The sequence below is a fragment of the Eulemur rufifrons genome, chromosome 18 (genome assembly GCF_041146395.1).
Source record: "Eulemur rufifrons isolate Redbay chromosome 18, OSU_ERuf_1, whole genome shotgun sequence".
Lineage (NCBI taxonomy): Eukaryota > Metazoa > Chordata > Mammalia > Primates > Lemuridae > Eulemur > Eulemur rufifrons.
In genome coordinates, this window is record NC_091000.1 from 12589426 (window position 1) to 12616086 (window position 26661).

The 26661-nt window shown below is 45.1% G+C and overlaps 1 protein-coding gene across 1 annotated transcript in view; it reads right to left on the reverse strand.

Moving 5' to 3' along the window:
• Window positions 1–11049, reverse strand: part of ENPP6 (ectonucleotide pyrophosphatase/phosphodiesterase 6) — an 88164-nt gene extending 77115 nt beyond the window's left edge. Inside the window, exon 1 of the mRNA XM_069493479.1 lies at window positions 10800–11049. Within this exon, the coding sequence (XP_069349580.1) occupies window positions 10800–11040 (241 nt within the window). The 5' untranslated portion in view covers window positions 11041–11049. The remainder of the gene's footprint in view (window positions 1–10799) is intronic.
• Between the last annotated feature and the right edge of the window lie 15612 nt (window positions 11050–26661).

Below are 26661 nucleotides of genomic sequence, written 5' to 3' on the forward strand. Positions count from 1 at the left end.
AAAACAGGCACATGAGTGCATTAGGTAGTTTGTTAGAAAATAGTGCAACCTCAGCCAACAGGCGAGGTCCAGTAACAAAACTCTTGTGCCTAGTGGAAAGGTAGCTAACTCGAGGTTTCTACCAGAGGGTGGGACAGAAGTTCAGTTACTGGAGCTGAGCCAGTGCAGTCCAGCAAATGTGAATAAGGTGCCTCTTCTGAGCAAGCACGGGGCCCTGATGTGGAGACTGCCACACTCCACCACCCCGGAGGGAGTGTAGCCAGCAGGAGGGCAGAGAGCTGTGGGGACTGGCCTGCCCTGCAGAGACTCTCAAGGGACGCACCCAGGGGGTGGCAGCCCTTCAGAGGCCGTGCACGAGGTGGGTTTTCCTCCACTGTCTTTCGTCCTGCTCCTCAAAGGGGCAGCGGCAGCTCCCAGAGGTGGTGGTGTCCAGAGGAGGATGGTGACAGCGACCTTCACCATGGGTCTCCTGAGCCCTGCCGTTCGCTGTTTGCGTGTCTGCAGTACAGACGGGGGAAACTAAACCACAAAACGTCGCTGTATGTCCACTAGGCTGGGAAACATCTTTTTAGATAATCTTTTAATGTGAATATATTTCCCAAAATCACAAGTGGGGAGCTTAATCAATATTGAATAAAAATATCTGCTTATGTAGAGACGAACAAGTCTCATCGGATATGGATGCATTTTTTAATTTAATATTACAAGTAGATAAGGAATTCGCATTGTTCAAAAAGATAGGCAACAAGACGTCTCTGTCCCAGCTTTGCCTCCCATCTTTCAGTTGCCACCAAACTTGGTAACCATGGTTCTTTAGAGAAACCACGTTTTCCCTCTTGTTGGCAAACATCCTTTGCTGGGCCCTGAGGTCTCTGGACGGCGCAGGCGTCTCCCACGGGGGCTGCCCCCACCTCCTGCCTCTGGCAGAGCCTGGCCGCACAGAGCGAGGGAGAGGCTGCCGCCACACCACGGAGCATTTGTGACCAGAGACCAAGGGAACATGTGTGGAAAGTTTTTAACATAACTCGCCACGTCTTCCCAGAACATGCTGCTTGGAACATCTCGGGCTCAGGGACTTGGTGGCACTTCCCAAGTGTCTCCTCTGAGGTGACCTACTGTCTGGACACGTCCCACCGTCACCGCCACCACATCCTCCCTCTCTGGTGGGCTCCGTGATAGGATGTGCTGCAGGCTGGAGAGTGTCCCAGGGAGCATCCGTGTCCCCTACGAACGGGAAAGCCGATTGATGCCCAGGGAGGGAAGAGGGTGCCCACATTCACACAGCCCTGGGGGACGGCCCCGACGCAGTGGCCCTGTATGTGTTGTCCTGAGTCTGGGCTATAAGAGTGGAGGCTGGAAGGGCTGGGGAGCCTGGCCAGGCTAGGCCTGTCGAGCACTAGTGAGTGGCTGAGGAACCCAGTATTTGAGTTTTTCTCCCAAACACCTACGTGTGTTTAAGGTTTTTGCCTTCAACCATCAGAACAGCGTGTCTTCTCGAGTGCAAATCCTCATACACGCAGACAGCTTCTCGGGGAAGACCAGACATGCTCAGGGCCGGGGGCTGGTGTGTGTGGTTCGTGTGCAGGATCCAGAAGAACAGAAGCTGTTGGCCCAGGGACCCCTCAGGCAAACTCTGTGGGTGTCCCATGCCCAGCATCCACAGACAGGGGACTTCCATCTGCTGCCACCCGCCGCCTCCGGCCAGTCCTCTTTGGTCATGGACCCTCAGCATCCAGTGGGGGTCACTACAGGCCACTTTCTTCAAATGTACAAAATAGGTCAAAGTGGACTTGCTGGGGTCAAAATAGGGGTCAAGGGACACAGAGTGTCCCTGGGAGCCCCTCCCAGCCACCCTTTCCCTCTGCCGCCACTAAGGGGCCCCTGGGAACCTCACTGCGGTATCTCCAGCCTCTAGAACATTCCCAGCACACACCTGGCACTCACAACACACAACTGACCCCAGGCCCCCACCTGCCCAGTCTTCTCATGTTAAATAGCAGGGACTCAGGGCCAGGAAGATGACGCGATTCGTCCCAAGTTGAACGGCGTTTTTGTTGGGGAACCTGGGCTGAAGGGACGAGACTGCTCGTGACCCCCATGGGCCCGGCCTCCCGGCACACCTGCGACCCACGCGTGGCCGTGCTGCTCTGTGCAGACATTTACACACGTTCTCACGACAGTCCCACGGCTCCTGCTGCCTCAGACTGGGCGACCACAGACGCGCTTACTCTCCAAGACACCCAGGGGGAGTTACTTCATCAGGAAGCAAAGTAACTTCCATATTCTGCACCCAGACTCCAGCCACAGGCAGTCCTTTGCCTCAGTCACACTGCCCACACGTCACTCTGTGACCTGCGTGTTCTATCTTTTCTCCTTGTTACCAAAAGGGCTGAGGATGGGAGTTGGTTGAGATTAAGCAAAGTATCCAACAGGAGCCAAAGGCTACAATGGGGCCCACGGGAACCCCAGACCTGCCCCGGGTCCCTTCCTGGTTAGGCTGTGGACACAATGGGGCTATTCATGGAGGAGGACTCTAACACACGAGGAGATGTTGTTTAAAGTGTCTCTGAAATGAGTGTCAACCTGCTGAGTCAGGCTCCCTCCGAATTCATTTGAAATGTCCTTTAACCCGTTTTGGCACAGGGTTCACGATAGAGCAGGTACCGAGAGCAGCATGGCTCAGGCGAACTCCCAGAGGCCTTGGCGGGAGGCCTGTATGACCCATCTATCAACAGTGGGGCGGGGAGGCAGGAGGGGGGCGGGAAGGCAGGAGGGGGCCGGGGAGGCAGGAGGGGGCCGGGATGCTGAGGTCTGCAGACCACAGGGGCTCCCCTCGGGTGAACCTTCGGAACAAGGCCTTGCTGTTATTGCAATCGAAAGCTTTCACCACGTTTTAAAGCTTTACCCACTACCCTAACCACCCCTTTCTTCGGGGAGGGAGTTTCCAGCAGCCGAATGCCCAACAATCAGAGCTACCTCTCATCACCACGGAAGCCAAAAGAAACATACTTTTTGAAAAGTGACACTTCAGTGTGGAGAGGTCTGTTGATGGGAGCTTAAATAATGATGTGTCAGGAGACATTAGTTTTGGAAATTCTTAGGACACATTTTTTTCTCAGGGCATGGCTGCTGAGTGCCCTTCCCGGCTTCTGTGGCCCAACACCTCAGCTACCCTGCCCGCTTCTTTAGGCAGCTTAACCCTGACTCACGACAGAGACCGCAGTTTTAAGTGGAAAAGTGGAGAGATGTTGTTAGGCATCTCTGAAAAGTAAGTGACACAATTTAGACAAAAGTTCATGCAGGTGAGGAAATAGATTCTAACTGTGCATCTGTGACAAATATTCTCTACCAGCTGTGTGGCAAGCAGAGAGACAGGAAGTCCATTTACTGGGGTCTATTAGGACCCACGGGATCAATTTCTCTCCGTTACTTCACGGTATTCTGCATGTTTCTAAAACCCTCCTTCAAGACATTGTCTCTGGCCCCCTAAAGGGCCAACTCCAGGTAAATACCTTACTCAACTTGGAATCTAATTTGATGAAAATTTCCTTCTCCAAATAAATCTCACTGAAATAAATAAACAGCCCTTCACACTCTCCCGTCTCTGCTAATAGGAGCCCCTTTATTCAGACTGCTGAATATCTCACGGCCTTGGAACCGCTTCAGGCTCCCTTCCTTTCGGTGCTTTCATATTCGTGCATCAGCCAATCAGCGAGCTCCGCCCCAAGGGTGCCCTTCACTAGATGTTCAAATGTCTGAAGTGGAAAAGGAGGGAAGGAGGAGCTTACCGACCCATTGCATGTGTTTTTGGTTTTGTCCTTTTTAAGAACTCCTCTCTCTGTAACCCTCCAACCCACACCTGGATGGTGCCCGGGTTTAGGGCCCTTCCTCTGACTTGTAACGCTCACTTCTCCTACTTTGCCCGCGCCACACCCCTCATCTCATCAGTCTCTAAGCCCTATCACAATGTCCTGCTAACTCCTTTGTCCCCTGTCCTGTGAGAGCAGCAGCTCTCATTTAGAAGTTGCTTTTTCAGCCTGGATCCCAGAGCAAAGAGGAAAGGGGGCAGAGTTCATTCCTAATGGCCAGGTGCACAGGTGAGGAGTAAACCTCGGCGGTGGGAAGTCTCAGGTACAGTTGGGGATTGCCTGTTACTACAGCATAACTTAGCTTCACCTTACTGATCCAGTGTGTAACATGCACAGTGTTAATAATGGTGATTTCACACATATGTTTTCTCATGCTGTTTGCACAACAATCCTGTTGAGTAAGTTTGACTGTCTCCACTCTACTAGTAAAAATATACTAAGACTCAAAAGGAGCCTGTTGAAATTATGGAAGCAAAAAAGTGATGGGGCAGATTAAATTAGATCTTCGGTGGCAAATCCACAGCTCTTTCCACTAGACCACATGTTACGGGTTGAACTGTCTCCCCAGAGAGGTATGTTTGAGTTCTAACCCTCAGTATCTGCAAATGTGACTTCTTTGGAAACAGTCTTTACAGATGTGATCAAGATGAGATGATGTCATTAGGGTGACCCCTAATTCAGTATCGCTGGTGTCCTTGTGAGAAGAGGAGAAGGGACACACAGAGGAGAAAGCCACGTGAGATGTTGTTTTAAGTCACTCGGTTTGTGGCAATTTGTGACGGCAGCCCTAGAAAACGAGAATGCCACGGCTGTCTCAGTCTCAGGGCAGAAATCACCAGAAACTCTCCATGAGTGGGCATGTGGCTGAGGTGTCCAGTCTAGCATTGCAATCATGTGTGTACTAGATTCCAACTGCTGCCGTGACAAAGTACCACAGCCTGCGTGGCTTAAACAACAGAAGTGTGTTTTCTCACAGTTCTGGAGCCCAAAAGTTCAAGATCAAGGTGTCGGCAGGGCTGCTGTCCTCCGAGGCCTCCCCCCTGGTTTGCGATGCCCCTTCTCCCCCATCTTCACGCTGTCTTCCCTCCGTGCTGGCTGGGCCTACTCTCCTTTCTTATAAAGACACCAGTGGTAAGGGATTAGGGCCCACCCTAATGACCTCATTTCAACTTAATCGCTTCTTAAAAGATCCTACCTCCAAATACAGTCACATTCTGAGATACTGGGGATTAGGACTTCAACACATGGATTTGGGGAGAGACACAATCCAGCCCCTAACATTGCCTCGTGTTTTTAAATATCTAAGGAGCCTCCCGTGACGCGTGTGCACACAGTCTGGCCATATACGCAGTCTGAGGTGGAGGCTGAGGACACAACGATGGCCTCGCCAGGCCCTCGAAGTCGCCGGACCCATCCCCAGGTCCCACAGACAGGACCACGTAAGGTTGAGCCTTCGATATCCTCCCACCATTTTCCACGTTGGCTCTGAGTCATCTGTCTCTTGTGGCGTTTTGCTGTTGCCTCTGCCCTCTTGGCTTCGGCAGCCCTGACGACAGTCAGGTCCTCCCTCGGGCTCCGCTGGCGACCAGTGTTCTGGTGCGACTTTCTCCCAACTCCCAGCCTCCTCCACCCCCTGCGTGGGCACCGCCTCTTCCTGGGCAACTCTCTCCTCGGCCCTCTCGCTGCCTCTGACCTTACAGTCAAAATGTAAAACACAACTGAAGGACGTACTTTGCATGTGAGTACGTAAGATGACCAGGCGTACATGGCAGTTAGTTCACCTAAATGGCTATTTGCTTTCCTGTGAGCAAAGCATACTTTCAGTTTTTTCTCCTCTGTACTAGTTTAGGAGTAGCTAAAATCAAAGTAGTAATCAACAATTTCCCTGAAACTCTGAGTGTTTTCGTCATTATTACAATGCTTCTTCCTGCAATACATTTTATTTGGAGAAAACAGAAATAAGCAAGTTGGCGCTATGATGGACAACCACGGCGGCAGGCGAGTGCCGGGTCGCGGCCGACCGTCTTAGCTCAAGCGCTGGGGAAAGGCACATCGCTGCAGTGACTTCGGGGACGAGATCTGAAGAGAGCAGAGAGCCAACGCTGGGTCTTTCTGGGGGGCAAGCAGAAAGGAAACAGCCAGAAGGAACAGGGAGGAGGGCACACCAAATATGGATCATTTAACTGAGGAGGTGCCTAAATCCGCGGCGGATGACAAGCTGGGGACTGTCCCCGTGTAAGCGCCAACCTTGCGGAAGGAGAGGGGTGGTTGTCCGCACCCTGCCTGGAGCTGCGGGCGTGCAGAGGTCTGTGAACAGCCCCCCAAGTGAAGCCTGAGTTTTGCAGGAGGCTGAGGATGTGGGCTTTTCCCAAAATGTGATTGTTCAAGTACTTTCTGCATCGATTTCCTTTGGTCCGAGTGACAGCCAGCTTTAATTTAAATCAGATATTTTCTTGAAAGTAGCTGGTGAGCCGGGGGGAGGGGGGGGGCGGTATGGTGTGGGGGGGAAGCATCCTTTACTCTGCTGTCTGTTACTCCGGAATGCTGGGTCCTAGTTATCTGGTTAGAATTTGTGTCACACATAATGTCTAGGAGTGTGACAGGAAATACATTGGCACAAATATTAATTCTAAGCAGTTAACGTCCAGGGTTTTGCTTTGATTCCGTGGAGGAGCACACTCATTCAGGCTCCCACTGCCTCCTAGAGTGGTCCTGGGAAGACCTCTGCCCCTGGGTCTCGGGCCACGTGGACACCCTCCTGGCCACCCCAGGACACGGGCCCAGGCCCTGCTGCATGAGCACCAGGCTTCTGGTGCCTACTGTCCCGCCTCAGCTCTGTGATGCCTGGAGCAAAACACCCCACCTCCCTGCACTTCATTTACAAGTGTCTAAATTTGAAATAATAATACACCGTATAGGAAACTTGTTTCAGCATATGTTCATCTCTTGGTAGGTTATTTGCAGTAAAGATAAAATTCTAGACTGGCTTCCCCGCTACTCAGAACATTTCTGGGCCACTTTCCTTAACTGCTTAACCAGGAGTGTTGGAGAATTACAAACAAATGTCGCCGTTAGCCTCAGCAAAGCGACGCTGAGTTACACTGCCTTTTCTCTTCCCCATGACCTGGATTGAAATCACTGCTTTCTGCCATTGATTTCATGTTAAACTTCACTTAAATCAAATGTGGATTCACTCCAAAGAGAGAATAACTTTACAAAAAAAGCCACAGTAAGATATTAATATATTAAAACAGAAAGCACTCCAATGGCGTTTAAACTGCGGTTGTGTTTTTAACTAAAATTAAGTTGATCCACACACGGCTCTTCAGAAAGAGAATTCATGCCCAAAGTTCAGACATGATGACACACGCCATGCTGGCGGCTGTTTCCTCCAGCTCAGATCTCACCTCTTCGAGATGCCTTTTCACGCTACTCCAACTGGAAGGAAACTCTCCTCCCCTGGGTCTTCCGTAGCGTATTGGGAAATGACCCCTGTCCTTTGTGAATTAGCTTGGTCGGGCTGCCGTAACAAAGTCCCACAGACTGAGTGGCTTAAACAACAGCAATTTATTTTTTCACAGTTCTGGAAGCTGAAAGTCCACAAACAAGGTGTTAGCAGGGTTGATGTCTCCTGAGGCCTCTCTCCTCAGCTTGCAGGCGGCCTCCACCTTGCTGTGTCCTCACGTGGCCTGTTCTCTGCCCACGAATATTTCTGGAGTCCTTTCCTCTTCTTATGAGGACCTACCAGTCGTCTTGGAATAGGGTCCCCTCTAATGGCCTCATTTTACCTTAATCACCTCTTTAAAGACCTGATCTCCAAACACGGTAACCTTCTGAGGTCCTGGGGGTTGGAACTTGAATTGGGGGTGTGGACACAAGGGCACAGTTCAGCTCATAGCACCTTACTGTCCTTTTCATTAGTGGGAGTCCATTCTCGGAGTGTCTGCCCTCCCCGACCGAACGCATCCTCCCTGGGGAAGAGGCTCTGTGTTAAGATTTTGTGCTCCCAGAATCGATTGTTTGATTGATCTTCTTGGCCACTATTGGAATTCTGTCCACATTTGTCCTGAACCAAATGCGTTTGGAGGGAAATAAGTAACCAGCCACAGTGGCTTCATGTTGGAGCCTGGGCTAGAGGATTTCCAAGGTTCCTTACAAACATGCCTGTCGATTTCCCATCTCCATCCACACGGCTTCCCTGTGAGATTCAGCTGTTTGTGAAATTCAGGGAGTTCCAGCTGTTTGCTTAATTTCTACATGAAGGCCTCCCAAGAGGGAGCCAGTCCTAGCTTTTTAAATTCCCCGTGCATGGCTTAGTTCCATGTCTGCATCCGGCAGCACCTGAAATCGTGACCTGATGAGGACCTGGCAGTTCATCGAGTTCTGTTTTGCAGCTGGGAAACAGGCCCAGGCAGTGCGACGGCCTGCCCAAAGTCTCCCTGCGAGGACTGCAGGCAAGTTCTCCCAGCGCCGAGGCCGGCATCCATTCCAATGGCCCACCTCACTCCTCGTTACGCAAGGGGAGAACACCAAGGGCTTTCTCTCTATAAGCAATAATTCATGTAATGAAGTGAGAGTATAGCCTCCCTTGTGAATTCTGAGGAACACTAAAACAGCATATCTTTCGGTACCAAAAAGATCTAGCATAACAATTTTGTTGGTTCATAAAATGTTCAAATGCTCAAACCATATGTTTAAGTACAATTCAGAATGGCTATATCCTTCCTTTTATGAAAAAAAAGAGGAGTTTTTCAGCATCGGGTAGAAAAATAAGTATGGATATTGGGGAAAAATAGTCTAAATTTGGCCCTGAGTCCGTTCCAAGACGGGGGAAATAATACCAGCTTCGTGGCCTGGCATCTCCCAGCTGCAAATCCTGCTCCGAGTCTGTAAGTTTGCTCAGTAGGTACACGACAAGTCATACTCAAAGACATTTGTGCATAAACATGAGCCGTGCTAGACACGTCCTGTGTATAGTATAGACTCTGTGAAGATGGAAGAGCCAACTTATAGACCAAGTGGACTTTCGAATCAGAGAATATATTCTGCCATCTGACAACATACAGACATGAGACCTACAGAGATCTTGCAGCTTCCTTAGGCCAGCCTCAGTTTGAAAATGAGGGTGAGATCTTCCGACACTCGTGGGAACTGCGCTGTCCCACCTTGGAAAGGGCCATTCTCTTAGGACTCCACAAGGGAAAATACTCAAAGACTGAAAAGAAGGTGTGTCTCAATGTGACAGAGGCTTTGTGCAAGTTGTTCCTTCTGCCAATATCAGGAGGGTGGGTCTGACAAACAAAAGGCCATGTCACTGGCTTGGTTTCTCTGTAGAGTCTGTAATGGTCCCTTTTTACTTACTCAAGTCCTTTCTAAAATGGATTTTGTTCATTTTCCACTGAGATCGCAGAAGCTGCACGTGGCAGTTTATGAACTGGGTCCCCCAGCAAGGCCCTGCAAGACAGCTGGCGTGGGGGTGGGCTGTGCGTGCGAAGCCCCTGCACAGAACTGAAGCCGGCTGTGACACACAATCACATCTATGTGTGACCCAGCAGCTTGCAAACCGCTTCCCTGCAAGGGGAGAGGCATGCCAAGTAAGGGCGAGAGGGACTTTTGTTAATTCTGTTTATGCTACAGACTGGTTGTTTGTCTGTTGGGAGAAATAAAAAACAAATAAATAAATTCCTTGCTTGTATGCAGTCTGAATTTTTTCTGTCTCTCCATGCCTTTATTTCTAATTCTCCAAAGTATCTCTTTCCTTCAATTTTGGGCATCAGTTTATGGCTTTTTTATGTACACATATATGTATATAGTACCCATGCACAGAGTTAGAAATATTTGTCCATACTTCTAGACTCCTTAGACTTTGGTTTTCTGTGGAAATCCATAATGATACAGCAGGGTCTCATCCCCTCTCTGTTAACATAATTTGCAGAATTTTCCCTGCGCTCAGAGCATACGGCTAAGTCCCTCATAACCAGCAATAACAGTGCATTCTTAACAGCCTCCCCGGATAGTTTGTTAAATTCTTTCTGAGAGCCTCTTGCTGCGCTCACAAAGGTTAGCTGCAAAACAAAGCAAAGCTTGGAGCCCCGCTATGTGAGAAGAGAGAAACCTGCACGCGCTGGTGTGCAGACAGGGGAGCAGGTCTGTGAGTCACCTTCGGAGTCCTGGCAATCCCAGAGGAAGCTCATCTTCAGGCAAACCAGCTCTCCCAAACCCAGGCAGCCTGGCTTAGCTGGGGTTGTGTTTGTGTTGTTGAGTTTGTGTTGGCTTTTTTACAGATGCTGGAAGTTAAAAATGGGGAATCTGAACTACACAACAGGTTTTTTCTTCTCCTTGTCATTTTACCTGGCCAAAAAAGGCAAAATAAAAAGTCGGGGTGGAGGGGAGTGGCATTGCTGAGTAACACTGAATGATATGACCCCAAAATTCACACCCTCCCCAAGTAACGCAGGAACACGACTCCCCTCTGAGGAGTCCGATGGGCACTTCCACAGTCCGACACATTGACACACAAGCCAAAAAGACTCCAGGATGACAGATGACTGCAGAGCAAAGGGACAGAAGGAATTTGATGTGGACGCATGAAGACCTGTCGATTGTTCAAACTTGAACTTAGAAAATAGCTAGGATTTCTATTTTTAAAATAAATAACCACTTGTTAAATCGTCAAATATCATCGATTGCTGTAGTTCTCTGTTCTCCACCCTGAGACTCCAAAACAGGTCCTTGGGGTAACTTTTGGGGAGCAACATAACCGTGTACACAAAAATCTTCTTGGCCAAGAACACAGACCTTACCTACCTTTGGTGTCCCATAGGACTAGGGAAACCTGAGCATTTAAATAAGACTCCAACGCCAGGAGCCAGCTGTTCTCTGCGTGACCCCAGCCCTCCCTGCCCACCCAGAAGAGCACACGGTACTCACCGGTCATTAGGGTATAGTAATTGGGATACGAGAGACTAGGGAAGTCTGGGGTCAAGTAATCCACTTTTACTCCCCTGCTCACAATCTCTTTGAAACCAGGCAGCGACTCCAGGGCCTCGTCACTGATGTAGTCTGAGCGAAAGCCGTCCAGCAGGAACACCAGGAGCTTCCGGCGGGCAGAGGCTGGCTGAGCCAGGCCCAGCGTGAGGGCCAGCAGGAGGGCCCCGAGCTTCGCTGCCATGCTGCCAGGAGCCTGCCAGAGCCCGGCTGGCACAGCCGTCGCCTCCCAGAGACTGAGGATGGAGAATCTGTAGCTCTTCTCTCTTCCAGGGGCTGGACCTTGAGCTGCTGGCCTTCCTGAGCCAAGCTCACTTGCAGGATTTAAAGGCACAGCACCCCCTTTTCCACACATCCACGCTCACCCTTTACTGGGAGGTCCAGAGGCCACCTCCCTCCGATAAGCCGGGTTCCCAGACAACCCAGAGCCAACACCAAGCGAGAGAGTGCAACGTTATCATTTTTGGTGGATGTTCCAGAAATACAAGCACCCACAGGGAGGTGGAATTTTAGAAGATGACAAAGTCAACACTAACTTTGCAGTTGGGCTAACCAAAGGGAGGGGCCAAGGAGAAGAACAATCTTTTAATTTGATGTTATCCCATGTCGTTGCCTAATTTAAACTCTGACTTTTTCACTTACAATTTGCCGACGCAAACATCTTGACTCAGTGGACACACAAGAGACAATAGGCTCCGGTGGCCCATCTGCAAACTTCCCGGCAGCGTCTCCACAGCCACGGCCTGAAAAATCCTTTGCCTGCGTCTTGGCCACTTTTTTGCCCCATGTGCATCTATATGTAGTGCTATTATTTTATTTTTCAAATACAAATAAACTGCTGGTTCCAGGAAAAGGAGGGGCCTCACAGAAGAGCCGTAGATCCAGAGAGAAGTTTCCAGAGTTGGACAACAGGAGGTCATTACTGGCAGGTTGGTTGGATGCAGCATTGCCCCGGGAGGGCAGGAATGAAATAGGGAGCTGGAGGTGGGACAGTAGAGCTAGAAATAGCCATGCAGTTTCAGGACGGGACGGACGAGGCAGCGTGAGGTCAGTGCCGGGAAGGCAGGCGCAGGTGGGCCAGAAGACAGAGCCCCTCTGCACGTCCAGGTTCTGGGCTTCCCCAGAGTGGTTCCTTCACCTGGTATAAAATTAAATGACACAATTCATGTAGAGGCTTATAAATCAGGCATGGCACATAGGTAGTGCTTAACAAATGTTACGTATTACTAGAGTCACAGCGTTGCTTGGATCCTGATGAAACTTGCCAGGCTCAGGGCGAAGTGTCACAGGGGCAGACGCCGGCCACTCTAAGCCCGATCAGTTCTGAAGTGCCCCTCCCACCTCTGCCCTCTGCCTGAGCCTCTCCTCCTCCCCTTGTTCTATTGTATTTAAAGTCAAGCCCTCACACAGGACCACATGTCACTTCACTTCCTAAGTGATGCAGCAAAGAAGGAAACACATAGGACCATTCCCATCTCAGCTGACTAGGACAAGGGTCAGACTTCTTTTTTCCAATAGGAGACAATGCTTTTCACAATTAACTTTTTAAAAAATTTTCTTATAAAAGATTAAAACGAGGGGATTTGTTACTTTGAAAACAATGTTATTCTTATTTATTTGCATTGTAAAGTATTATTGTTGCTCTAAACAGAAGAAAAGGAAAGCAGGAAGGAAGGAAGGAAGGAAGGGAGGGAGGGAGATGGGTACATTCTGACAAGCTGATGGGCTGCCCAGCACTAGAAGAAGTTCTTCTTACGTGAGTGCCCACGGAGGTGCCGTGTCAGTGCCTGGGAGGCTCGGGGGTTTTCTGGACTGCAGGGCTGGAGCAACAGTGCCAGTGCAGACGGCTTGCCTTGGGGTGGTTCCTGAATTCACTTTGGGGTAGGTTACACACTCAAGATTTTAAAGATGAATATAAGAGGGGCATCTACTTTTCTCTACCCCTAAAAGGGGGCACACCCAAAATATGGCTCCCTGAGTGCCTCGTGCAGCTGTTACAGATGGCAGCTTGAACTGACCTGCTCCAAATTACAGTCCCCAGGACCCCCACAGGCTCCCAAGACTCCATGTTACTGTGATGTGCCCGGCGTGGGGGCATTGCTGATGTGCCCTATATTGCTTTATGACGGTATTTATGATCATATTGTTTTATGACCCCGTTTTAAACAATTTCTTTAAAGTTTAGGATCAGTAAACTATTACTAATATACATCTTTATATACATACCAATATATGAAGAAAGATGCATGTGGGATAAAATTCAAACCAAGCAGACCCCTGGGTTGCTTAGTCACACTCCTGGTCTTGTACCTCCTGGCCTAGAAAAGGTTGGAGAGAAAAGCTAAAAACCAATAGATCAGACAAGGTGGATAATATTAAGTGCCCAAAGTGCTGTGATCCAAAACCTGTGTGTCCATATCTGGGTGTCCTCACTTGGGGGGGGGCGGTTATCAACACGCAGTACTTACGGGTGTTTATTGCTACTTGCTTTTCCAGGGTTGGCCATGCTGTGAGGTCATCGTCCACAGGGGTTTCACTCAGATAATGCAAAGCATGAAAATTGTCCCCCAGAGGTTGGAACAACCTTTGTCCTGAAGGCTGCTCCAGGTCTCGCTAGGGCCAAGCCTGAGCTCTCAGGAATGTGCCGCTCAGATGGGTCAGCACTCTGATACCTCACCCTCATGGACAGGCAGGTGCGATGGAAGGAAAGAGTCTTGGGGAAAGAAGAGTCAAAATTTTGGTTTTATGCAATTGTGTGATTCTGAGAAAATTGCCTTTCCATGCTTCAGTTTTCACCTCTGAAAAGTGACAAAAGCTTTAAGGTCCTTTCCAGCTGTAGAATCAATAAGATTTGAAAGTGACGTTGCAAGTCAGCCCATGTCAGCCAACATCAACCGTCTTGGTCCGATTAATCCATCCCAGGTTTGTCAGACCGTGTTGGCCCTTTGTTGGTTCATGTCAACACTCACCTCCCCTAAACGTTGGCCGTCTTCACTGCTCAAAGTTCTTGTCCCCATCCCTGACCACAGCAAGTGTCCCATCTGCCCTCCCTATGGTCAGGCCCCCGAAGTAGGACCTTCATAAATTTTAAAGAATTAAAATAACATGGAATATGTTTTATATCGAGCAAAATAGTCTTTAAATATAAGATGAAATAAGGACATTTTCAGATAAAGAAGAGATGAGAGAACTAGTGACCAACAGAACTGTATTATAAGAAATACTAAGGGATATCCTTCAGGTTGAATGGAAACAACATAAGATGAAAATTAAAATCCACAAGAAGGGAAAAAAGAGGGTCATAAACGGTAAATATGTGAGCAAATATAAACTACTATATGTTCTTCTTTTTTAATGTCCTTAAAAATAACCGCTTAAAGTAAAAATAACAACACTATGATGAGACGCGGGGCCCAGCCCCACAGACTGGAGCTGCTGAGCTGGCCAAATTCTGAGACTTTAACCATTCGAGCTGCGGGGACCTATTCAGTCTTTGCAGGTGACCACAGTTCTTGACCACCACCCATTTTAGCTATGGAAAATTATTTCTAACGTACCTTATGCTATTTAATGAATATTCTAGTGTAGATTTTAATAAAATATAAAACATTTTCTTTAAGCCACCTCTGATTGTCAATTTCTGTTCCAATGGAGCATAGGTGAAAGTTGTTCATTCATGCACACATTTAAGTTACACTTTTGATTCTGAAGTATTTTAAGTACCTTACCTCATAGACAATATAACGTTCTTGTACTCTTATAGTATTTCAACAGTCAGTGGAATTATAATTCAAAATCCTTTTATATTCACTAACAATGCTATCTGTGTGTTTATAGGTGGGGCTAGTGCCACTGCTGAAAAAAAGATGTGCAAAAATCAACAACTTTGGAATAGAATGTCTCTGGGCTGAAGTGCTACGAAGATGGTCACATACAAACACCACGGTGGACCAGGCTGTTCCTAGAGAAAAGAGCATCTGCCAAGAATTAGGGTTAAATGTGAAAAGAAGTATTAAACTGCTCACAACAACCATTCTAGGTTCATGAATACACAGTTTGTGTTTATTCCTATTAGCACATTTTAAATTAAACAAGGTCTCCAAGAGCATACTTCCTATATAAAAGGCAGCTACCTTGTAACTGACTAAGCAGGGCCACAGAGATACGAAGCGGGATATCTAGAAACAGTTCATGTGACTCCTAATCTCACGTTTAGGAGTCACGATATTGGCTATTTCATGATAGGGACCAGGGGTTCTCTCTTTATTGCTGTCAGCCATCCCAGAGTAAGAACCAGCTATTAATATTAACTTTTAGAGAGGGCTCCAGGCTCACACCGACTGTGGCAGGCCCCTGGTCCCACCTCTGCCCGTAGGACAAAGGCTGAGACCCACCCCACCAAAATTCAAGTCAGTTCAAGTCAATGGGTCCAGGGTAAAACTAGGTTAGTGTGTGTGTGTGTGTGTATACATATATCTTTTAAGTTTCCTCATAAGATTTTGATCAAAAGCCAAGCTTAGGAACCACTGCTGACTCAGTGGGTAAGTCTGAACACAATCGTGTCATCATCAGATTTGCATTTGAGAAAGCAGGCTCTGGAGTATGGAGGTATAACAGTGCTGGTGGAAGCAAGAATAACAATACCATAGTTGTTATATTATTATTATCTTTGGCGGATATAGTCCAAGACTCCCAGTGGATGCCTAAAACCACAGATGGTATCAAACCCTATGTATGTTATGCTTTTCAATCTGACAACAAAGAGGCTACTAGGTGACTAACAGGCCAGTGCATACACAGCGTGGATATGCCAAAGGTATGATTTGCTTCCTAGGCAGGACAGAGTAGGACAGTGCAAGATTTTGTCCCCAGTTTCTGGAACAGAGCTCCTGAAACCCTTGGACTTTCCTGAGTAATCGGAGTTGAAGAACAGGAATTGATAGTAGGAAAATGTATGCTCTCTTTGATTCTAATTGATGCTATTCGCTTCTGTGACTATGCTTGCTTTTAGTTGTTTGATAAATATAGTTAATCAGAATGAAAAACAGGTATAACAGCAAGGGTAACTCCATGATAGGGTAGGCTTCCTGGATGTGAGAAGCTAACAGCCTAGTTCTGCTTCTGTATATATGGCTTGCTGGCTTGGTGCTTAGCGTAAGTGGAGCCATGCCAGGCTTCACTAAAGTAAAGGAAAACAAAGCCCCGGGGAGGTAACCACAAGTTACTTCCTGATAAAGGGCTGGAGAGTCCAGGGGCCCTCCAACCAACTAAGTAGATAAGAAGGGCAAGACATGATCAGCGCAAGAACGGCTTGTGTAGGGCGTGTGTTCCCAGTATCGCTTGTAACCAAAAACTAGAAGGTATGTAACAACAGCCCCCCTCCCCTGTCGGAGACCCTCCTCTTCCCCTAAATGACGTTAACTACAACTGGCGCCAGCGCGAAAAGCCCAAAGCTTAGAGTCAACAAACCAGGAGCCAACTCGATCAGCCACTTCTAAAAAAGAACAAATAAACTGAAGGGGGATGAAGTGCAGACTAGTGTGTCGTGTGCAGACTAGTGTGTCGTGTGCAGACTAACGTGTCGTGTGAAAACTAGCATACAGAAAAGTATAAAAGCTTAACCTTTACCCCAGGGCGGGGTCCTAGTTCGTGGAGAGGCCACTGCGTTGGTGCTCTGGAATTTGGACCCTAGCTCGAACTAACCAATAAGCTCCTTTGCCTTTTTGCAGCCTCAATGACTCTGCCTCTCTGTTCCTGGGGCCAAGGGGAACGGGATCTAACAGAGTGAGAGGAGCTTCTCTTGTTGCTCCAGCAAGTGCCTTTCCACCCTGTCTGACTTTATACTAATGAGTGACTCTGGGAGGTTGGGGGCTGGTTGCCAGAGGAACGAACCAGTGATGAGAGGGCTGGAACTTCCATCCCCACCCCCTGACCTCCAGGTAGGGGACAAGGGCTGGAGATTGAGTCAATCACCAATGGCCAATGATTTAATCAATCATACCTATGCAATGGAAACTCCATGAAAACCCTAAACAAGGGAGTTCAGAGAGCTTTGGGGCTGGTAAACACTTGGAGGTGCAGGGAGGTGGCGCCCACAAAGTGGGCATGGCAACTCTGCACCCCTCCCCCATTCCTTGCCCTACATCTCTTCCGTTTGGCTGTCCCTGAACTGGATCCTTTAGAATAAACCAATAATAGCAAGTGAAGTGTTTCTGAGTTCTGGGAGCCATTATAGCAAATTATTGAACCTGAGGAGGGGGTCATGAAAACCCCTCATTTATAGCCAGTTAGCCATCAGTACAAGAGTATCTGGGCTTTAGATCAGTGTGGGGCAGTCCTATGAGACTGAGCCCTTTCCCTGTGAGGTCCACACTCACTCCAGGTAGTTAGTGTCAAACGGAATTAAATTGTAGGACACCCAGTGTGTATCCAAAGAGTACTGGAGAATTGCTTGTTGGGGGTGGGAGGCAGGGGAATAACCACCCCCCCATTTGGTGTCCGAAGTGTTGTGAGTATTGAAACAGTTTCACAGTTTGCACTTTTAGGTGGGTGTTTACACCCCTGTGTCACAAAGGGAATCAAGGTCAACCCTGATAACAAACAGCCTGGAGCACCGGAACTGAAATTCACACCCAGGTCTCGCTTATAGTCCTAAATTTGGGGGGAATACATTCAATTTTTGAAATGATGAAGAAGAATCAAAGCCTGTGTAAAAGAAAAAAAAATATCTTTAGCTTATCTTGATTAAACTGAGAGGGAAAAGTAGAAAAATCACCATTAGAGCTCTACAGAAATAACCGTTGCAGGCAACATCTACCAGTGGATGCTAAAATTATTGGAAGAACCAGAAGGTAAGGAAGTGTTCAAAAAACCAAGGATTGGGGCATTGTCCAAGGGACGCAGGAGCCAACCTAAAAGAGCTCCCAATAACCGAAGCAAAAACAATTTGAACCACAATATAAATAATGTAGCGTTGGACTATATGCCAAAGTATAAAATCGATATACAAGTCTGTACTGGTATAAGTAAATAATTGAATAAATAAATATATCCACAAGAGACAGTGACAAATCTTCCTTACAAAAGAATTCTGAACAACATCTGTAGATACTCCTTATTCCAGGAAGAGATGTCTCATCCCCGCCTTCTCTCCATGGAGGTGGGCTAGTCCTAGAGTCTCATTTCCAAAGTGTGGTGTAGGGAAAGGGAAAAATAGCAGCTTTGCCATGGAAAAACCCGGCAAACATGACATTACCCAGGTATGAAGGTTAGTGTCACCTGTGATGTCATGTGGATGTCACGTTCCTCCTCATAGAGTGAGATGAGAGGGGCACCTCATTCTGCGGTGTTGTTTCCAAAAATTCATAACCCCTATCTACTCCTGGGAAAACATCAGATGCGCCTAGATTGGGGGTGTGCGTGGCAAGCGCTCCTTAAGATTGTCAAGGTAATGAAAAACAAGGGAAGACCAAGAAACCAGAGGCAATTGCAGAGATGTGACAACTAAATCCCATGGAGGACCCTGGAACAGAAAGAGGCATTAAGGAAAAATTGGCAAATCCAAGTGAAAAGTCTGTAGTTTGGCTAATAGTATTGTACCAACGTTAATTTCTTAGTTTTGATAGCTGTACTATGGTTACATACGATGTTAACATTAGGGGAATTGGGGTGAAGGGTTTATGGGAACACTCTGTGTTACTTTTGCAAATTTTCAGTAAGTCTAAAATATTTTCAAAATAAAAAGTTAAAAAAAATTAAATTGAAACCAGAAGCCTGGTCATCAGTAACAGGAACCTTGAGAAGATATAAGTGCTTTTAAGACTCTAAAGTAATGGAGTAACAATTGCTCTTTGTTTAGAAGCTAGGAGAGAAGATTGTTTCAAATATACACATCCTACCACCATAAGAATTCAATCAACACTTACTCTGCATCTTGTCATAGCAAAATTTCTAAGTCTCCTTTCTGAAATAGGCAAAAAGATTTTCTGTAATATCAAAATATTTGTTTTAGCTGTTCCAGTGATAATAGCCTATAACCCTGTGACCCCAAAAAGTCTGTTAAAGGAAACCACGAGTGCTGTGGAAAGTTGTTCACTTGAAGATACAAGCTATGCTTTTCCTAGGAGGTTGGTCATACTCACCCACCTTGAGAAGATGAATCATCAACCTTGTCTGATGTCTGGCACCGATGTCGTTCTAAGTTACTCAGCCAGTTTAAAAAGACGTAGATTTTCTCAAAAAATAGAAGATGGCTTATAGACAGTCCTTCTTATTTAAAAAAAGTAAATTTAAAATTAAAATGGTGTCTCATATATTCGTTGAACTATATAGTTCAGTATATCAGTTTTTCTTGACCATTGGGAGGAGATATATGCAAATATATATAATTATCTCACAAAGAATTCGTATCCAGAATACATAATAAACTTCCAGAAATCAGTAAGGCAAAAAGTAAGAGAAAGGGTGAAAGATATGAACAGTTAAGTGACAGAGTAAGAAAACATGAACAGTCAAAAAACTTATGAAAATATATTCAACCTCACAGTAAATCAAGGAAAATCAAATGCAAACAACAAAGACATACCATTATCTCATCCATCAGATTGGCATGAGAAGAGGCTGGTGGGAGCGTAAATTAGTATCATCCTTTTGAAGAGCAACGTGGCATTGTTTAGCAGAGTGGAATGTACACTTACCCCTGGATCTAGCAATTCCACTCCTGGGCACTTACCTAGAGAAGCCCTACAGTTTTCACTCACTCTTCACAGAGAAATTAGTCACTGCTTCTGACACTTAACTAGTTTACTCTGGTCAAAATACTCAACTTCTTTCTCTGCTTCAGCTTCCTTGTCTGTAAAATGGAGGTGATAGTAGTACCTTTCCCATAGGTTTAGCATGAATATTGAATGAGTTAGTTTATGTAAAGCAAGCCCCTTTCCATATGGTGTCTGGCACCACAGTAGGCATGGTATAAGTAGTAGACACTGTCCCTGGCTGGGTAGAGAAAGCAGCTCAAGCCCAGAACCCTGATGTTCCTGGCCTCTGGGGTCCCACCCACCTGCCCTATCAGTAGAGGAGATAAAAATCTTGGCACACCTGTACCGGTTTACAGGACTCCAGTGTACCACAGTGCACTGCGCCCTGGAGAAGCTCTGCTATATTTGCTTGAACAAGGAGTCAGGTACGTGGATATATGTTGCAGCAGTGTTTGTAGTAGCAAAAAATTAGAAACAATCTAAATGATAATTAAGAAGAGTATCAATAAATGACATCAATATTTATATAATGGAACACTATATATCTGTTCAAAAGAACAAACTACAATTAAGTGTCTAGTTCTTGGATAATCTCAAGAACGATGCTAAGTGAGATAAACAAGTTGCAGATGGATACACACACTATAAAATATTCATATATAAACATGCAGTGCAATGCTTTCTATAATACTAGTACAAACACCGTGGAAATTATAAATACCAAAATCAAGATTGGGGGCTTCAACTTTGTCTATAGTGTTCTACTTATTAATATATATATGAAAAATGTTATAATTTCACAAACCTGACGGTTGGTTCATGGATTTTGTTTATATTATGTTCTCTGATTTTCTGTAAGCCAGAAATATATTATAACTTTTTAAAAAATCAGCAGGCCTTGGTGATTAATTGAACATGTGGGTGGTAAGGGAGAGGGAAGGGTCTTGGATGACTCCCAAGATTCTGCCTTGGGTGACGGAGGGATACTATTTGTCAAGATCAGGACTGGAGGAGAATTGCCATCTTTAAGCAATCACCTCATCATATAAATCAGAAAAACGAGGGAAGTTAACCTAATTCAAACCATGATCCAAGGTAACAAAGGAACTTTATCTTCAAAATAGAACTAGGGAAGTGATCTCAGCACAGCCGTCAAGAATGAGCAATTCTGAGTTCTGGCTCAAATTCTCTTGTACAAATGACCTAATGTTCTTTCTTTATGTCTTTGCTGGATAAAGAGACATCATCATGTATGCAAAGGGAAGTAAGATGGATTATTTAATAATTATAAAAGAGTTGAAATGTAAAAACTCATTTAAAATCGATAGAAACTCCTCGGAGTTTTTTCAAGAAAACTGGAAAATATGGTTAGTCGGAGGAATATGTTGGAGTTTACGTTTGAAATGTAAAATAGGAAGGGAAAATGTAAAAGCATGTAAGCGGAAAAGGCCCTGACACAGAATTGCCACATGTTGGTTGCTGCTGGTTGGGAAGAACTGCTTTGACAAAAGGAACTTGGAGCACAGAATTATGTCACTGTGAACAAGGAAGAAATTGTAGAGATAATCTCTTCATTTTGGAGAAGAAAAAGCTGAGGTCAAATAGCGAAGGAACTTGTCTGAGGGAACATGAAGGTAAACAATGGCAGAGTCCACAGTAGATAATGTCTCTCATATTAATGCTTTTTCAAATTTCAACTTTGTTTATTCTGCCTCTCCTCCCACTCACCATTGTTTCTTTGCCTGTAATATGTTTAGTAGTTGCTTCTAATGGTTCAGGTCCATAATCCTTTACTTGAAACCCTTAGGACCAGCTATGTTTTGGAATCCAGGTGTTTTTCTGATCTGAGAAAGGTAACAGGGTGCATATAGTGTATATGACAAAAAAATAAACACCTATAGCATTTATTTAGTACTTCTTTGATTTCATTCATCAGAGGTTTACAGTTTCCCTCATGTAGATCTTATACATATTTTGTTAGATTTAAGCCCAAATAATTCATTTTGGGGGCGCTAATGTAAATGGCATTGTGTTTTCAATTTGAAATTCCACTTGCCCCTTGCTGGTATATAGGAAAGCAATTGGCTTTTGTACGTAAACCTTGTATCTCCCCCAACCTTGCTATAATTGCTTAATAGTTCCAGAAGTTTTTTGTTGTTGTTGATTTTTTTTTGGATTTTCTACATAGATGAGCATGTCATCTTTGAACAAAGGCAGTTTCATTCTTCCTTCCCAATCTGTATGCCTTTTATTTACTTTTCTTATCTTATTTCATCAGCTAGGACTTCCAGTATGATGTTGAAAAGGAGTGCTGAGAGAGACATCCTTGCCTTGCTCCTGATCTTAGTGGAAAAGCTCTAAGTTTGTCACCAATCAGTATGATCTTAGCTGTAGATTTTATGTAGATATTATTTATCAGTTTGAGAAAATTCTACTCTATTCCTAGTTTACTGAGAGTTTTTATCATGAATGGGTGTTGTATTTTGTCAAATGCTTCTTCTGTATCTATTAATATGACCAAGCAATTTTTCTTCTTTAGCCTGTTGATGTAATGGATTACATTAATTGATTTTCAAAAGTTGAACCAGTTTTGCATTCCTGGGATAAATCTCATTGGTCATGATGTACATTGTTGGATTTGATTTGCTAATATTTTGTTAAGTGTTTTTGCATCTATGTTTATGAGTGATATTGGTCTGTCAGGTTTCTTTCCTTATAATGCCTTTGTCTGGTTTTGGTACTATAGTAGCCGCAGCCTCATAGGATGAGTTGGGAAGTAATCGCTTGGCTTCTATCCTATGGAAAGAGATTGCAGAGAACTGGTATAATTTATTTCTTAAATGTTAGGTAGAATTCACCAATGAACTGATCTGGGCCTGGTGCTCTCTGTTTTAGAAGGTTATTAATTATTTATTCAATTTCTTGAATAGATATAAGCTTACTCAGATTGTCTATTTCTTCTTGTGTAAGTTTCTTCTTGTGTAAGGCACACAGTGTCTTTCAAAGAATTGGTCGATTTCATCTAGGTTATCAAATTTGTAGGCAATCTTCATAGCATTTCTTTATTATCTTTTTTTTAATTTCAGAATATTACAAGGGTACAAATATTTTAGTTACATAAATTGCTTTTGTACCATTTGAGTCAAAGTTATAAGTGTGCCCATATCCGAGCTAGTGTGTACTGTACCTGTTAGGTGTAAATTTATCTGTCCCCTACTCCCCACCACCACCTGCTTGATTTCTGATGAATGTTATTTCCATATGTGCACATAGGTGGTGATTGATTAGTACCAATTTAATAGTGAGTACATGTGGTGTTTCTTTTCCATTCTTGTGATATTTATTTATGTCCATACAATCTACAGTGAGGCCCCTTATTTCATTTCTGATAGCAATAATTTGTGTCCTTTCTCTTCTTTTTACAATTAGCCTGGCTAGAGACTGATCGATTTTATTAATATTTTCAAATAGTTTTTTTTTCAGTAATTTTCTCAGTTATACATTTCTTATTCTCAATTTCATTGATTTCTTCTCTAATTGTTATTATTTCCTTTCTTCTACGTACTTTGAATTTAATTTGCTCCTTTTTTCTAGTTTCCTAAGGTGGAAATTTAGATGATTGATTTTAGATCTTTCTTCTTTTCTAATATATGCATTTAATGCTATAAATTTCCCTCTAAAAGCTGTTTCTCCTGCATCCCACAAATTTTGACAAGTTGTGTTCTCATTTTCATTAAGTTTTAGATTTCTCTTGAGATTTCTCCTTTGACTCATGTTATTTATAAGTGTATTGTTTAAGCTCTACATATTTGGGGATTTTCCAGTTACCTTACTGTTACTAATTTTTAGTTAAATTCCACTGTGGTCTGAAAGCAGACATTGTATAATTTCTATTTGTTTAAATTTGTTAAGGTGTGTTTTATGGCACAGAATGTGATTTATCTTGTTGAATGTTCCATGTAATCTTGAGAAGAATGTGCATTCTGCTGCTGTTGAATGAAGTAGTCTATAGATATATTCAACTGATTTTGATGGTATTGTTGAGTACTAGTATGTTGTCCTTACTATTGTTAGGGTTTAGGACACACCACTCCAAAATATGAGTGTAGAAGACCAGAATATGACACCCCAAAATATATTTCTTTGGCATATTTCTAGCTGATTATTTAAAGAAACTACAGACACAAGAATAGCTCTGAAATGCTATCCTTTGGTAAAATAAATTTACATCCATAAATGAAATCTACATTAGTAAAAGTATCTGTGTCGGGAAGAGGGCTGCTCCAGACAACCTTTATTACCTAAGAGACTTTTTATCTGCATAACAAAATAATCTTTATGCACCACACATTTTCTGGGCATATTGCTTTTAGCTGGAGACCCTATTTCCCAGTTTCTCTTGCAGGCAAGAGAGGCCATGTGACTAGATTTGGGAGAGGAGGGAAGTTACTTCCCCTTAAAGACAAAACTGTTTTCATTGCATTTTCTCTTTCCTCCTTTCTGTGGAACGGGAAATGGAACAGCAGAACAGCTGCCTCCGATTCAGAGATGGAAGCTGTACCTCAGAGCGTCCCGCCAGCCTGGATTCCTGAATGTTCTTGTGGGGCAAGGCCGTCCTGCCATTCCCAAACCACTCCCCTACCTTTGAAACTTTACATGAGAGAAAGAAAGGTAAACAATTTGATAAAAGCCATTCTATATTGGAATCTCTTGATACGGCAAAGAGATGTGTCTAGTACACAGGCACTATTTTTGCATATCTATCTATATTTTAAAAGAATATACATTTTTTTGATCCCCACTTACTTTTACATTTGTCTGTCCTGTGTTCTATTACTAAGGTGTTTATAAAAAAAAAAAAAAAAAACAAATCAGCACTGGTTTCTCCAAGACGCATCATTAATTCACAGTCGTAGTTTGAGGCCTTTTTACCTCTTCAGAACACATCAGCAAATGGCACATCCCCATAGCAACAGTGGCTTTTGTGGCAACGATTCCAGGATGGATCTGAATCTCTGTGCAAAAGTAAGAGAGGGAGGGGAAAGAAGGCAGGTGCTGTTATCTAAAAATCCTTCACGAGTATAAGATCTACCATACGTAGCATTAAGCTAACGTCATTGCACTTGATCCGTACGGACCCTGGCTGTATCCCTAAGTTGGCTACTTGGCAACTGTGGCTGATTTTTCTCCATAGAGCCCCAGCTGGGCTCACATGATTACCTTACGAGACATTTTTCCTCATGGGAAGCAAACTCTGTACTGCAGAAGTTTCATATCTTAAACTACAAGATATCGGGAGCAAATCTTGTGTCAGGGAACCAGAACTCTCTAACAGAGAAAATGCACCCTTGTTCCCATTTCAGAGCAGCTATTAGCCAGATGGCACATGGCTGTGACAGTACTTGTCTGGGTGAGCGATGGCCCCTGTTTTAGACCCTACGTGAAGCCACTATGGACTTAGAATCTTTGGGATTCTGTGTTTTTGTATGGAATCAGTTCTGGCAATGTATTGATCTTTCTTTCCCCAAAGTAGGCTTCAAAGACAGAGATCTTTTTGAATGTAACAGCACCAAATGGCTGGGTGGAAAAGACCTTGCTCTGAGGAAGAGTAAGTCAGGGAGATGCTGGAGAAAGTTGTTCCCCGAGGTCGATGGGAGAAATTGTCCCCTTCACTGTTGACCTGTTACATTAGCCCTTGATACCATTTTTAAACATTAGCAGCGGTTCCATCTATTTATACCCACAAACATGCAAAATGGCCTCAGTTCTTCAAAGAGTTGTCTCCCTCTAGTGGCCAAAGATTTTTTTTAAAAGACTCAAGCGTGCAAGGAACTGAGTCACTAACGACATAAAACCTTTACGTTTTTGTGGGCAATATAGAAATAGTCCTTGAATTTGGAAATATCATTGTAGCATGCAATTTTATAATTTTCCCCATGATCAGTCCAGGAATGATTGCATCAATTTCAGCTATTGTGAGAACTAATCTGAGTATCATGACATGAGATCAACAAAGCGGTGCTGAGATACCACCACTGGGGGGTCCGCTGGGCTCACTCTCCCGAAAGCTATTGGCTTTGGCACAGCAGTAAAGAAGTGGAATGACAAACGATGATAAGTCTTGGACCTCCACCTTCACTCCCACATAGTTGAAACCGAGAATCTCTGAGTCTCCAGCAGTCAAGACCATAAAAGCCAAAGGTGTGCTGTAGGGACTGGTCCTGACAAACTGGAGGTGCCCCGTGGTAGGCGGAAGGGCAGCCCCTCAGAGATGTCCATGTCCCATCCCTGGAGCCTGTGCACAAGGCGGGTTCCTTGGCAAAGCAGGGTTAAGGATGCAGATGGAGCTAAAGTGGGTACAGAGGGTACCCTGGATTGTTGGGGGGCACCCTGTGAAATCACAAGGGTCCTTAATGCAGAAGAGGCCACAGGCCCTCTAACACTTGGACTTCAGCCCCGGGAGACCCATTTCAGATCTGTGACGTTCAGAACTGTAAGATAATAAATTTGTGTTGTTTTCAGTTTGTAGTAATTTGTTACAGCAGCAAGAAGAAACCGTGCCCTAATTGCGGTCCTGGAGGAAATCTGAAACACCGACAGACCTTGAATTCACTCTTACTAACCAGGAGTGACCTGCCAGTAAGCCTGCCCGAGATGGCCCTCTCAGAGCGTGGACTGGGTGGTGTGGCTCCTCAGCGCTCCTCCCCGTATTGACAGCGGCTGGCCCTGCTGTGCTCCTAGGACCAGCTAGGCATGGAGCATTTCAGCTGCTAAACACCTTCCTTCTCTGCAGTAAGCTGGTCTCCTCCGGTGCTACACGGTCTAGGAATCCATGTGTTCCAAGCTTTTCATGCAGTTGATAAAGCAACAGGGATACTTTTGCCTCTGCATCTGTTCCAGGATTGGTTGCATCAAAACAAAACCCACCTCTTCCGTCCTGCAAGATGGTAGGTGGAAAAGCCGAGAAGCTAGAAGCTAAGGAAAGAAACCTGGAGCAGCAAAGTTGAGAAGAGTAACTTCAAAGCCAAGAAGCCTAAAAAGAAGAAGCC